This window comes from Dendropsophus ebraccatus, chromosome 6 (assembly GCF_027789765.1).
Source record: "Dendropsophus ebraccatus isolate aDenEbr1 chromosome 6, aDenEbr1.pat, whole genome shotgun sequence".
NCBI lineage: Eukaryota > Metazoa > Chordata > Amphibia > Anura > Hylidae > Dendropsophus > Dendropsophus ebraccatus.
In genome coordinates this window covers 103,559,543-103,572,776 of record NC_091459.1, presented here as the reverse complement: position 1 = coordinate 103,572,776, position 13,234 = coordinate 103,559,543, and the positions used below count along the sequence as shown (strand labels likewise).

At 42.3% G+C, this 13,234-nt stretch overlaps 1 protein-coding gene across 1 annotated transcript in view; it reads left to right on the top strand.

Annotated features, from left to right (window-relative positions):
- PLCH1 (phospholipase C eta 1) overlaps positions 1-13,234 on the top strand; it is a 230,968-nt gene that overhangs the window by 199,544 nt on the left and 18,190 nt on the right. Inside the window, exons 15-16 of the mRNA XM_069975469.1 lie at positions 6,090-6,187; positions 11,152-11,331. Coding sequence (XP_069831570.1) covers positions 6,090-6,187; positions 11,152-11,331 — 278 coding nt within the window. The remainder of the gene's footprint in view (positions 1-6,089; positions 6,188-11,151; positions 11,332-13,234) is intronic.

Below are 13,234 nucleotides of genomic sequence, written 5' to 3'. Positions count from 1 at the left end.
CACACAGGTCACATTCAGGTATTGACATTTGCGGCACATAGCAAGGATTAATAGAAGGTAAAAACATGTTACATTTTATGCATACACCAATCAGCCATAACATTAAAACTAACTGCCTAATAATATGTAACTCCTTCTTGTGATGACAAAGCAACTCTGACTTATCAAGGTACAGTCTCCCCAAGACCTCTGAAGGTGTCCTGTGGTATTTAACACCAAAATGTTTAAAGAGAACCTGTGGTCAGTTTGTAGCGTCTGGTTCCCTGATTACTGCACAGTGTTTAGTTTGTTTTTCTGCCCTACTGCCCCCTGTCTGCAAATCTGCACATTTCCTCTATAGCCAAGTAGGCGGGATCAGATTCAAGTCCCTTGAGACTCAGATTAATGTCCCCTGAGCTTATGTTTTAAATGCCCTTCTGAAATAATCAGGCTCAACCCCCTTAGCATTTATACCCTTTTGGAAATAAAGTTCAAACCCACTTGAATGTTCAGGGAAAGGTTCAGATATTCAACCAGATAGTAAGATCCCTATATTTTGTGAACAGAGGATGAAGCACCTGACGCTACAAAATGATTACAAACTGGCTACAAAATGTTGAATACCTTGACTGGAATCAGCATTGGGTGATATGGCCCCTGCTCTGTGCAGAGAACTGCAGGACTGCATAAGCCCTGGTTCTGACATAGATTACATATCCATTCATTGCAGGGACAACTGTGGAATTGAACTCTTATCTCTAACAGAACCTGCATCATAATATATTGCGCTCCGGAATGGCTAAAGTAGTATGCTGCTGAACTGATGTGGCTGTGTCAGTTCAGTAGCGTAGTGCTTTAGCTGCTTCGGAGCAAACTGTATTATGATGGAGGGGGGCCCTTAGAGTTTAGTCCCTGATATACAACAAGCATATCACTGATGTTTGAATGCAGCCAAGAGGTTTGCAGTGCTCCTTAACGTATGATTTAAATGTTTACATTTTAGATGTAAATTTTGTAGTTAAAATATTTTTATCTACTTAATTTTTCTGTCTGTACAGCTCAGCATTTTTCATACATTTTCACATAAAACTCATCCTTATGCTTTCTACAATGCCTTGTGAAAGTATTTACTCCCCTAAGGTGTTTTTGTTGTTGTGTTGCATTATAGCCTGAAATTAATATAGCTTGCTGGAGTTTTGTATCATTTGATTTACGCAACATACCTACCACTTTGATATTATTTAGGGGTCATATATATATACATATATATTGTTTAACCCTTTAACAGGAAACTATCTCCAGGTTAGACGAATCTAATCTGCTAATATCTCCCTTTAGCGCACAGGGCGCAGGTACATTTTTTTTACCATCATTCTCAGTGCCGTTTCTATGTATTTAGTAGTTACATCTACAGGTTAATTGGGTACTTTGGAGAACTGGGGGCGGGACTATCACCCCCAGAGTACCTATCCGCCCCCCTAATGAATATTAGCAGAGCAGGCCAGCCAGGGGTAGGCCGGATCGGTGCTCAGGGGGTGGTAGTCCCACCTCCAGCATACCAAAGCACCCGATTAGCCTGAGTTTCGTCTGGTCCTTAAATTTCCCTACCATAATGCAATAAAACAGGAAACACCAAGAGGAGGAGGGGCATAGAGAATACTTTAGTAAGGCATTGTATTTGCCGTTAATTTTGTCCTGAATAAGGTTTTGTTTATGTAGACTCTGTCCTTTATTAGGGATACGTAGCTTTCTTTACCATAGAAAAAAAAACATAAAAAGATTTGTGTGTCATCCTGTTACAACAGACTAGTCCCATCCTTATATGTATATAGTATAATTTGCCTGCTTTCCCGAGGCCTACTGCAAACCACATACATACAATACATCCCTATCCTTCTCATTCATCCTCCTCATCTTTCTTGACTGGTACAGAATGAGAATTGATTACATTGCAGCAAACCAGCATGGCACAAAGTAAAATCCAATTGGCATGTTCAGCAATCATTTTCTACCAGTCCTGCTCTGCTTTCTGTATTCCTGGAAACTGCTGTTATATGCAAGCACTGTGCTGTAACTCTTTTCTAGCTGTTGAGAACTATTGGAAAAGAATGGGGCAGGCAGGGCAATTGAATACATTACCTCCTGATTACTGTAGGTGGAGCCAGGCTACTTATGGCATCTTACTTACCTGTGCATGGATTGGTGGAGAAGAGGATATTGAAAACACTCACTACAGGTAAGAAAGTATGCTGTCGAGTTATATATAATGCCACATACTGTAAATGTGTCAGATAGTCACGCTTTCTGCGTTACAAAGTGCTCAATTGATTTCCCATCTTTTCCAAAAAAAATAAATTATCGGCTGTATATAATATAGGATAACAAATATGCACCCACTTACTATAGAATGGGTGCTGCTGCTCCAGTACCACTAGCTCTGTAGTCTCCTGTCAGGTTTGCAATGTTAAAGCTATAACTTGCTATACAGACACCTGACAGCTTTAGGAAGTCAGTGGCTACATGGGAAGCAGGGACGGAGCCCGGGCTGACAGGTCTGACGGAGGAGAGGAGCGCTGGTGAGAGGAGATTCCCCAGCAGTCATCTATCCCGGTCTACTAGCCGCCCACACAATACAGATAATGATAGCTCCAGGGCAGGGACGGGAGAGACATCACCAGAATGATGATGATTCACATGTCACATCATCCCAGCGGTCTCTCTCTGACACCAAGGCAGTTACTGAAGGTTACCCTGCTTCACACTCCCTTCTCCACGGCCGCACAGCACAGCCTACACCTCTGTATGTTAGACAATGGGTCGTGACATCACTATTTCTGCTAGGAATAGAAGACTTCAAGTTTAGGAAGTATCTGCATTTCCCATAATTAGAGCATATTGAGAATTAGTATAATTTTTGTTGGGCAATAACATACTTTAAGTGACACTGTCACCCCCTTTTTGCATTATGACTTCTCTACACAGGGTAATTTTGCAGTTTTCATACTTTATTTGATATAATCTTTCTTTCCATCAAAAAGTGATCTTTTATTATCCGCAGATTGGGTTACCTGAGCGGGGCTTCATGGCCGCAGGGCCACTTAGCCCCCCCACATCATCGGACACATCACCGTAGGCTACACCCCCTCCATGACGTCACTGACATATAGGCCATTGGTATGGGCCAACCTAGAGGGGGTGGGGCCTAGACATTTAGACCTGCCCATCCCCATGACAGATGAGGGGACGGGGCCTAGATTGCTATGATGTCACAGAGGGGTGGGGGTCTATGAACCATTGTGCTACCTGGGCGGGGCTTCTCGACTTCAGCACTACGCAGATGGTAAAAGACAACTTTTTACTGGAACAAGCAACATGACCTACTGTATGATATAAAATAAGGTGTGAAAACTGCAAGATTTACCCTTTACACCTGTGTAGAGAAGTCATAATACAAAAAGAGGGTGACAGTGTCACTTTAAGTATAAGTTTTGGCATTTGGAACTCTCCTTTAAGTTCATGATGTCTGTCATGCAACGTATTCAGTTCAGAGGGTTTAGGAGTGACTGGCCATATCTTATCTGTTAAATTTAAACCAGGGTGTGCACTATTGTTTTTTTAGGAATATTTTAGTCTGCATTTGGTACTCATTTTGGTTAGTATTTTTACCTAAACCAGGAATGGGTCTTTGCAAATCTTTACATTACAATATTTCTCTCTGTAAGTTCCACTCCTGGTTTTGGTAAAAAAAAACAACCCAAGCAGACATACTAACCAAAATACTATGTTTGAACCCAAACTCAGACTTTGAGCTTCCTCTACTTAGCCCAAGGGATTTTAAACGGCACAGTCTGTGATTTATCCTCTGCCATTACACCACATCAATATATTTTCACTTACAGTTCATCACATTAGCGCTGAATTAATTCAAGGTATTCTTCTGCCCCACATAATTATACTTCCAAACTTAAAAAGAAAGCTCTTTCTTCCTTTGTTCCCTCCTGGCCAAGAAAATGAATAATTTACATCCAGCTGAATTGAACTTCTGTTGACACACTCACCCATTTTAATCAATTTATGGGATTCTATATTCCACGTTTGAAGAGCCCAGGACAATTCTCTTCCCTTTTGTATGAAAATGAGCCGAAGTGTGCAAAGCAAAAATCCAACTTTTATTTGGGCGAAGTAAAGTTGGTGCATTTATTTTTCCTTTTCTGCAGGGAAAAAATTAATTAAGAGCAGGCTCCTTGTGAACCATCCCATTTGTGTAACATCTGGAGAAACCTGCGTGTATCAAGGTAGATACCATGAGCGATGGCTATATCACTCTATAATGGGTCTACCTGACAGCGGGAATCATTGTACTGTTCCATCAGATTCAAGGATTAGTGGAGTGATCATTATCCTCTTTCTGTACTATATACAGTATATCCCCAGGATACTTGCCAGTTCTTTTTTTGTTTTGTTTTTTTACCATGCAAGCTTTGGAATCAGGATTAGGTTAATATTATTAAAGTGATTCTGTACCCACAATATGCCCCTTTCCCAAACCGCTTGTACCGTCGAATAGCTACTTTTAATCCAAGATCTATCCTGGGGTCCGTTCGGCAGGTGATGCTGTTATTGTCCTATAAAACAACTTTTAAACTTGCAGCCCTTCGTCAAATTAGCATGGCCTAGAGTGTCTGTGCCCTAGGCCTGCACCGCCTCTCCGCCCCTCCTTACCTGCCCTATTCACTATTAGGAAAACCCCCAGGCAGGATTTCTCCTTATCATCACTTGTCTGAACACTACACATGTGTTGGATCTTTAAGGCTCATGTGCACTGTTCAGACAAGTGATGATTAGGAGAAATCCTACCCAGTGGCATTCCTAATGTTGAAGAGGGTGGGGAGGAGGGACCGAGTGGCGTTGCAGGATTAGGTACAAGAGGTTTGGAGAGAGAGGATTGTCGGTACAGAGTCGCTTTAAAGTTTGTCTTCTAACCATATTTCTTACCATATTTCTTTATTGTAAACACCAAAAATCTCCCTGGCATTCCGTATGTACAATCATGCCCTAGTTTGTTGCATTCTCTTTTTGGTATACTTGTGATAACACATATTGGGGTATTACATGTATGTGTAAGTATGGAGACGACTAGTGTGCGGTGCTTATTATTTGGGAGGATATCTCCGAATCAGCTTCTCTGTCACTAGGATATGCTACCCTGAGATAGGACAATATCAACCTGCTGACAGAGTCTCTTTAATATTGAAGAGGAGAAAATGCCTGGTATTATTCTAGGGGTTTAATGTAGCTATTATTATAAGAATCCTGTGGCTGTCTTTCTTATTGGGGATCCTAAGTCAGTCCCAACACTCACATATAGGTATGAGCAGTGTAGTTTATTGCATTACAAAAGATTACAGCAAATAGGATTATATATTTCTTATTAATATTTCAGGGTAAGTCTTCCTGAGCGATCTATTAGCTGAGAAAAGCATTCACTGAAACGCATCCTATCTGTTGTACTCTCTTGTGATGCAATAAACTACACTGCTCTGACCTATATGCGAGCGCTGGGACTGGTTTATGATCTAGTACATAGGTGTTAAACTGATGATCCTCCAGCTGTTGCAAAACTACAATTCCCATCATGTCTGAACAGCCAAAGACAAACTTTTAGCTGTCCGGGCATTATGGGAATTGTAGTTTTGCAACAGCTTGAGGGTCACAGTTTAACACCTATGTACTAGATGATAAACCAGTCCCAGCGCTCGCAGATAGGTCAGAGCAGTGTAGTTTATTGCATCACAAGAGAGTACAACAGATAGGATGCGTTTCAGTGGTTGCCTTCTCAGCTATTAGCTCAGGAAGACTGCCATCATCTTAAAAAAAATCTGCTTTCTTTATCGATGGTGGATTCTTGATGGTTAAAAATTAGCAAAATGTAAGTTAAAAGAGATATTTGATCTGTTGTGTTAAACATGTAATATCTATCATTGTGTTACATTAACATGGTATAGAGGAGCTAGGCAGGTTAAGATGGAAACAGATTTAGCATGCTTTGCCATTTATTTTATTGAGTCCTGCTTACTTATTTTTTTCTTTTTACATTTGTAATTTTGCAGGTTGGGCCGTCGGAGAAAGACTATGAAATTGTGCCGTGCACTTTCAGACCTTGTTGTGTACACCAATTCTGTGGCTGCACAGGACATAATGGATGATGGTAAGACATCATTTAATACCACTTAAAGTGACTGTACCACCAGGCCCAGGCTGAAGCTTCGGAGGCGGGCCGACCCACCCTAAGTGGGAAGAAACCCCAGCCCCTCCATGACGTGACTCCATTAGAATCAATGGAACCCTATCATAGAGGGGCTAGGGTTTCCTCCCACTAAGGGTGGGTCGGCACGCCTCCAGTGCTTCAGCCTGGGCCTGGTGGTACAGTCACTTTTAAGTTGCTACACATGTTAGATAGCTATTTCTCTGACAGCTTTTTCTTGCCCCTTAAATTGTTAACATGCCAGGCAGGAGAAGGGAAAAAGGAGCAGCCAAAGTCCTCTAGCAAGGCCTATAGGGCTATATCCCCTGAGAAATGAGGGCCAACATGTTAAAATGTAACATTCTTTACATTTATTTAGACTGACATGGCCATGGATATTAAAAAAAAAAACAGTAAAAATTGTTGGCCGTTTTACGGTACACCTTGTAATTTTCTATAGTCTTTGGTGGATTACAGCTACATTGTGACAGCCACATGGAGGCAAAATTATGCCGGCATGCTATGGCTAATCGCCATACGAAGTTAGCAATGTCTCCATTTGCAGTAGTTGTCCAGTATGTGCAAGTTTTGCCTGTATGTGGTTTTGCCTGCATGCAGCTGTCACAGTTTAGTACTCACCTAGCAACATAGCCCACCTCCATCAAACCAGGTGAAACTATCAGGCCGTGTCAACATGGGACAGGTAGTGGCCCTACCCCAGCCCACAAGCTGGCATCCCCCTCATAAGGACAGAAAGACATGCTGAAGTTAAGGCCCATATTAATATTTAAAGTGCCACTGTTGTCAAATGTCAAAAGTTTGATTGGTCAGGGTCTGAGTGTTCAGACCCGTACCGATTGCAAGAAGGAGCTGGGGGAGGACTGCGCTGCAGCACGTCTGTTCAACACTCTGTATCACATGATTTTATTCAGGCTCCATAGACTTACATAGGCAATCATTTGGAGCCCGACAATCACATAGCTGGGAGAGGATCGCGCTTAGCATGGTTTGTTCTCACGATTGCTACGGGTCTGAACACTCAGACCCGGACAGTTAAAAATATTTGACACGTCTCTATGACATCTCAAAAGTTTTTGCAAACGACAATGACACTTTAAACACAGATTTAGGAAGAAAACAAGCAAAAAGCAAATAATTGTTACAATTAGTTTTTAACACCACCATTAAAAATTCTGAGATCTGACTGAAGTCTATGAATTAAATGAATGGGAGATTCTGTTTTGGTAAATGTTTATTAAAATGGTTGAAGAAGAGCGTCTGTTTATCTCAACGCTGCTGAAAGAGAGTAAAATTGACATTTTGCTAGAGCAGCGGCTGTTTCACAGTAGTGGCTCGTAATTGTGTAAGCTCTGCACCGTGAGATAAGCTTTTGTTATTTTTAATGATAATTCTGCTTTAATGATAGGAATAATGTTTCCCTCCTGTCTAACCACAAGGCTGGTATAAAGCTATCGCTTCCAACTTAAACCAGTATTTTTTTTTTGCTTGCAGAAGTTTTAAAATTAGACATTTATCACTCATTTATTTTAGCACCAGTTTTGTCATGCACCAGAGAATTAAAGCAAAACTGTGGCTTACATTATAATTATATTCTGTTTATACTGTGTGCAGAGTTTCTCTCTTCTCTTGTGTAGGCAGTGAGACCTTATACCTTAAGATCCCCATACACTTTATACTGATGTCTGCTGAACCAAGTCTCCACCGACATATGATGTCGGTGGAGAAAAGGGTGAGGTGTGATGGAATTTCACTGCTTGGCCCCATTGTTCTTAGAGATAAGCCGTTGCCAAAGTTGTCTGGCTGTGTCTTGAGCCCCTATTACACGGGGCGACTGTAAGGAGCAAACGAGCGCTGTCAACGCTCCTTTGCTCCTTGTTCCCCGCTCAATGTGGGTGAGAGCCAGGAGGGCTGCCCGGGTGATTGCTAGATCGTCCGGGCAGCCCATAGCTTATAGCAGCAGTCCGGTGCTGCCGCTCCTATTTCACGGACCGACGGCAGCAGATCGCTGATATATGTGTTGTTTGTCTTTCAACATGTTGAAAGACAAACAACTACAACGATCAGCTGACATCGTTCATGTTGGCTGATTGTTGTGTTCTATTACACAGGACGATTATAGTCCGATATTGGCTGAATACGGCCGATAATTGGTCCGTGTGATAGGGCCTTAACTTCCTTTTTCCCCATAGAGAACACAGGAATCTTTGTTTGTGCTGAACATTCATGTGTATGGGGCAGATGGGAGATATAGCAGGGCGGCCAGTCCATAGCTTCAATGCCTTCATCTTGTAGGAACTGCTGACACACTCCAGCCACATGAGGTTTAGCATTGTCCTGCATTAGGAGGAACCCAGGGCCAACCGCACCAGCATGTGGTCTCACAAGGGGTCTGGGGATCTCATCTCTGTACCTATTGGTAGTCAGGTTACCTCTGGTGAGCGCATGGAGGGCTGTGCGGCCCTCCAAAGAAATGCCACCCCACACCATTACTGACCCACTGCCAAACGTGATGCTGCAGGATGTTGCAGTTAGCAGACTACTCTCCACGGCGTCTCCAGACTCTCACATCTGTCACATGTGCTCAGGTGAACCTGCTGTTTATCTGTGAAGAGCACAGTGCGCTAGTGGCAAGCGCAACCCCCATCTGTGGACGTTGGGGCCTCATACGATCCTTATGGAGTCGGTTTCTAACAGTTTTGCAGACCCATGCACATTTGTGGCCTGGGGGAGGTTATTTTGCAGAGCTCTGGCAGTACTCCTCCTGTTCCTCCTTGCACAAAGACAGAGGTATTGATGCCCCTGCCATCCTGGATGACCTGCACTACCTGAGCCACTTGTGTGGGTTGTTGAGTCCATCTCATGCTACCACAAGTGTGAAAGCACCAAAAGTGACCAAAACATCAGCCAGAAAGCATAGGTACTGAGTAGCAGTCTGTCCCCACTTGCAGAACCGCTCCTTTATTGAGTGTGTCTTGCTAATTGCCAATAATTCCCACCTGTTTTCTATTCCATTTGCACAACAATCCAGCTACGAGTATGGAATCTCATTTAAAGTGACAGTGAAGGCATCCGCAGCGAACTTGCTGAAGTGTGAACCCACCCTTACTTGGAGTTATATTGTGTTAAGTGTTTCTTTATTTTTTTTAACAGTGCATATATCTATTTAGTATCAAATATTCCATATGTCTGCTCCAGCAGTTTTGTTCCATGTATATAATTATCCTTTAGTTAGCTGAGCTAGAACGGTTAGCGCTGCTTATCTATGCATTCTCCCATATTAAAATTGGCTGCTCCCATTTCATCATTATATTTACATTTGTGTAGATTGATTTAAAATCTTCTCAATGGAAGTAGAAGAAGCTTTGCCGTTGTTGTGGTCGGCGATTTGAGCTTTTATCATAATTGCATGTTTTGCTGACACAGATCCAAACAATGAGGCTTATCTCTTTAAGCAACACAAATGCTTGTTTTCATTTCATCTGCGCAGTCACTTGAAAGGCTTCTACAGAACATATCTACGCGCATTTACTGTATCCTGGGTAGAGAAGCACAATGCAAAAAAGAACATTTCTAAATATTGTCAAGTAACACTGAATACTAGCAGGGAATTGTGATCATATATTCTTTATATTCAACAAAAGCAATGATGAAAACCCATCTATTCCTACGCTATTCTGGTGTAGGCGTTCTTTCATGTCCCATAACCTCCCTTCACCAGAAAAATATAATAAGTGTCATGTATTCACAGGTTACTGAGACTGGTTATCCATAGTGGAATACAAATAAATCCAATAAAACACTAGTGAACACATGCAGTATGAATTCAGGGGCGTAGCTACCATGGAGGCTGACCACTCAACTGCTATGGGGCCCCTGCAGCAGAGCCCTGGGATCTCTGAGGAAATGTGGTCTGCCTGCATATTGGCTATGGCTCAAAGCACCCACTAGCAGGGCTCCTTGCCCTGCCAGTCTCTCTTGTGGCAGCATTCCACCTCCAGCCACAAGAGCCCTCCCCCTGCTGTGCACATACTCGCATGACCCGGCGGCTGGCACAGTCCCTCGTCGTTACATTCTCCCAGCTTCCTATCACACTAGTGACATCATTGAGGTATCAGTGGTCTGAGAGAACGGAACACCACAGGACTGTGCTGTCCATCAGGTCATGAAAGTATGTGAATGGGGGGGACGGCTGGGGGCCTACAGAATTCATTGGGGCCCCATACAGTTTCTTGCTATGGGGCCCCTATGAATCCTAATATGCCTGTAATATATACCTCTCTGACCTATACGTGCACATACAGACAGCCTTTTCTGTTTCTCTTTGCCTGAAAAAAAACTGAAAAAACTGTTGGGCTGCTGAGCTCCGGTGCAACCATTCCCTATAGCGGTGCCCCTGTTTATATAGAAGTGTTTTCTTCTGCTGTAAAGGTAAAAGACCAATACTAGGAAATGGCTCCATTTGAAGACAACATTTTCTATTGGGAATGATGTGCCTAAATACCCCACCATAGAAGCCTGGATGTGTCCTGTTTGTTAATATGTTAACCCTCTACCATGAACAATCATGTTTGGCCACATGTTTGTGGTACTTGGTTGGCAACCCACATATGGGCACCTCATAAAATGGCCACCATGCTGTTTATGTCCTCTTAGATATCGTCCCTGACTTTGATATCTTTGCACCTTTTCCTGCACATGACAGCTGCTCTGCCTTTTTATATGGACTGACTGGTCTATACTGGTGCCATATTGCCACCCGTGTCTGTGCATGTATCTATTGCAGGTTTCTCTCTGACGCTGTCCATTGTTATTTCTCTTCCTGTAAAATAAAAATGTTCCTTAAAGAAAAGGAGAAAAAAGCATCTGTCTCCACAAAAGAAATGACCTGATTTTTTGTCTTATTACAGGGTCCACGGGAAATGTTCTGTCATTCAGTGAGACAAGAGCTCATCAAGTTGTTCAGCAGAAGTCAGAACAGTTCATGCTGTACAACCAGAAACAGCTTACCAGAATCTATCCATCGGCTTACAGGATAGACTCCAGTAATTTTAACCCTGTACCTTACTGGAATGCTGGGATCCAGCTGGGTATGTATTACTGGCCTTGTGGAGGCCATTGATTCTTTTATAGCAGTAAATGTAAATTTTTTTTTTTTTAACCTTTTGATGCTCCTTGCACCCGCTCACTAATATCAGACACACTTAACCTGATGTGATATATGCCATTATTTGTTTTCACCTGCTGTTACAAAGTGATAAAAAGTATATCTTATGGTCAGCATTTACAGCTTTAGGCTATGTTCACACATCGTTGTAATGAATCATGTTTTTATCGAACCGGAAAGTAACAGATGTTATTTTAGAACAGTAGCCGTTATCATATAAACAATAACAGTCATTTGCAGTTAAATGTCGTCCGTCCAATAAAAGCGGACATCATTTTAACATTTTGTGAACATAGCCATGAACTAAATAGGTTCTGGCCTGAGGAAAGGCCCACTTATTAGAGTTAGTAGGGTCCCAGGGACATTTTGTATACATTTTAGGCCTTGAATTCACTGCTTTTAGGCTATATATTTTATTACGTTAAATGGGTTTTCTAGGACAGATATGTATGTATATATATATATATATATATATATATATATATATATATATATATATCATAAGGATAGGCCATCAATATTAGGCTGGAAACACAGTGCAGTTCTTGGATATTTGCCCCTGCAGTTTTTGCGCCAAAGACAGAAGTGGATTCAGATGGGATAGGAAATATAAAAGGAGGACTGGTACTTCTCTTTCCTGTTGGATCCACTTCTGTTTTTTGCTCAAAAACTGCAGTAGCAGTTTTCAACAGTTTCATGCTTCCAGCCTTAGGGTAGCTTCAAACGTACCGGATTCTCAGCAGATTTCAAGCTGCGAGTTTGCAGCGAAATCCACTGTGAATCCTGGTACTGTCACTTCAATGGGGTTACATATCCACAGCAGAATTTTCATTCCGCTGCGAGTATGTAACCCGGCCCCTTTAACACAAAGTATACCTTAAAATAAAACACAACTATATCAACAACTAAAAGTAATAATTGTAACACCTATGTTCCAGATATCCTGTGTACTGTACATTAGGGCTGGGCGATATGAACGATATGCAAAAATATCGTCATCAATTCGGATGACGATATAGATTTTCGTCATATCGTCATATCGCGATACATGCCCACGGAGCGTTAGTGAATAAGCTTCTCACTTACCGCTTCGTGGTACCGCGCTGCAGGGCCTTCCGTTCACGCATCGTCAGCGAGCTAGCTGACGATGCGTGTGACGTCAGGTCTCTCCCAGTGCATGCTGGGAAGAAGACGCGGCCCGTCTCGCCTTGCGGACTCCATCAGCCAGCCCTGCAGGAAAGGTAAGTAGCAGAGGGGTGGACTGATAACTGGCACAGGGGAAGGCTGATGACTGGCAAGGGGGGCTGATGACTGGGATGACTGGCAAGGGGGGCTGATGACTGGCAAGGGGGGGCTGATGGCACAGGGGAAGGCTGATAACTGGCACAAGGAGGGGCTGATAACTGGCACAAGGAGGGGCTGATGGCACAGGGAAAGGCTGATGACTGGCACAAGGGGGGCTGATAACTGGCACTTTATTTTAAACAATTTTGTGTTTTACTAACAGTTAATCTTTACATTGTTTGGAAAAAGATCTGTTATACAATACACATCTTAAAAAATTCTTAAAGTGTTGTAATTTGTATACACACACAAAAAAATTGATATATCGTTATATCGTGCATGCATCAAATTATATTGTGATATAAATTTTAGGCCATATCGCCCAGCCCTACTGTACATGCTATGTTGTGTTTCTAAAAAGCATAGTACCCTGTGACACATAAATAGGTATCCATTTGTAATCTCTTACATCTATACTAAATATAAGGCTTGGATTTCCATGACTAGGTGTAAGCTGTTTCATGCCCATAACTTGTGCTCTA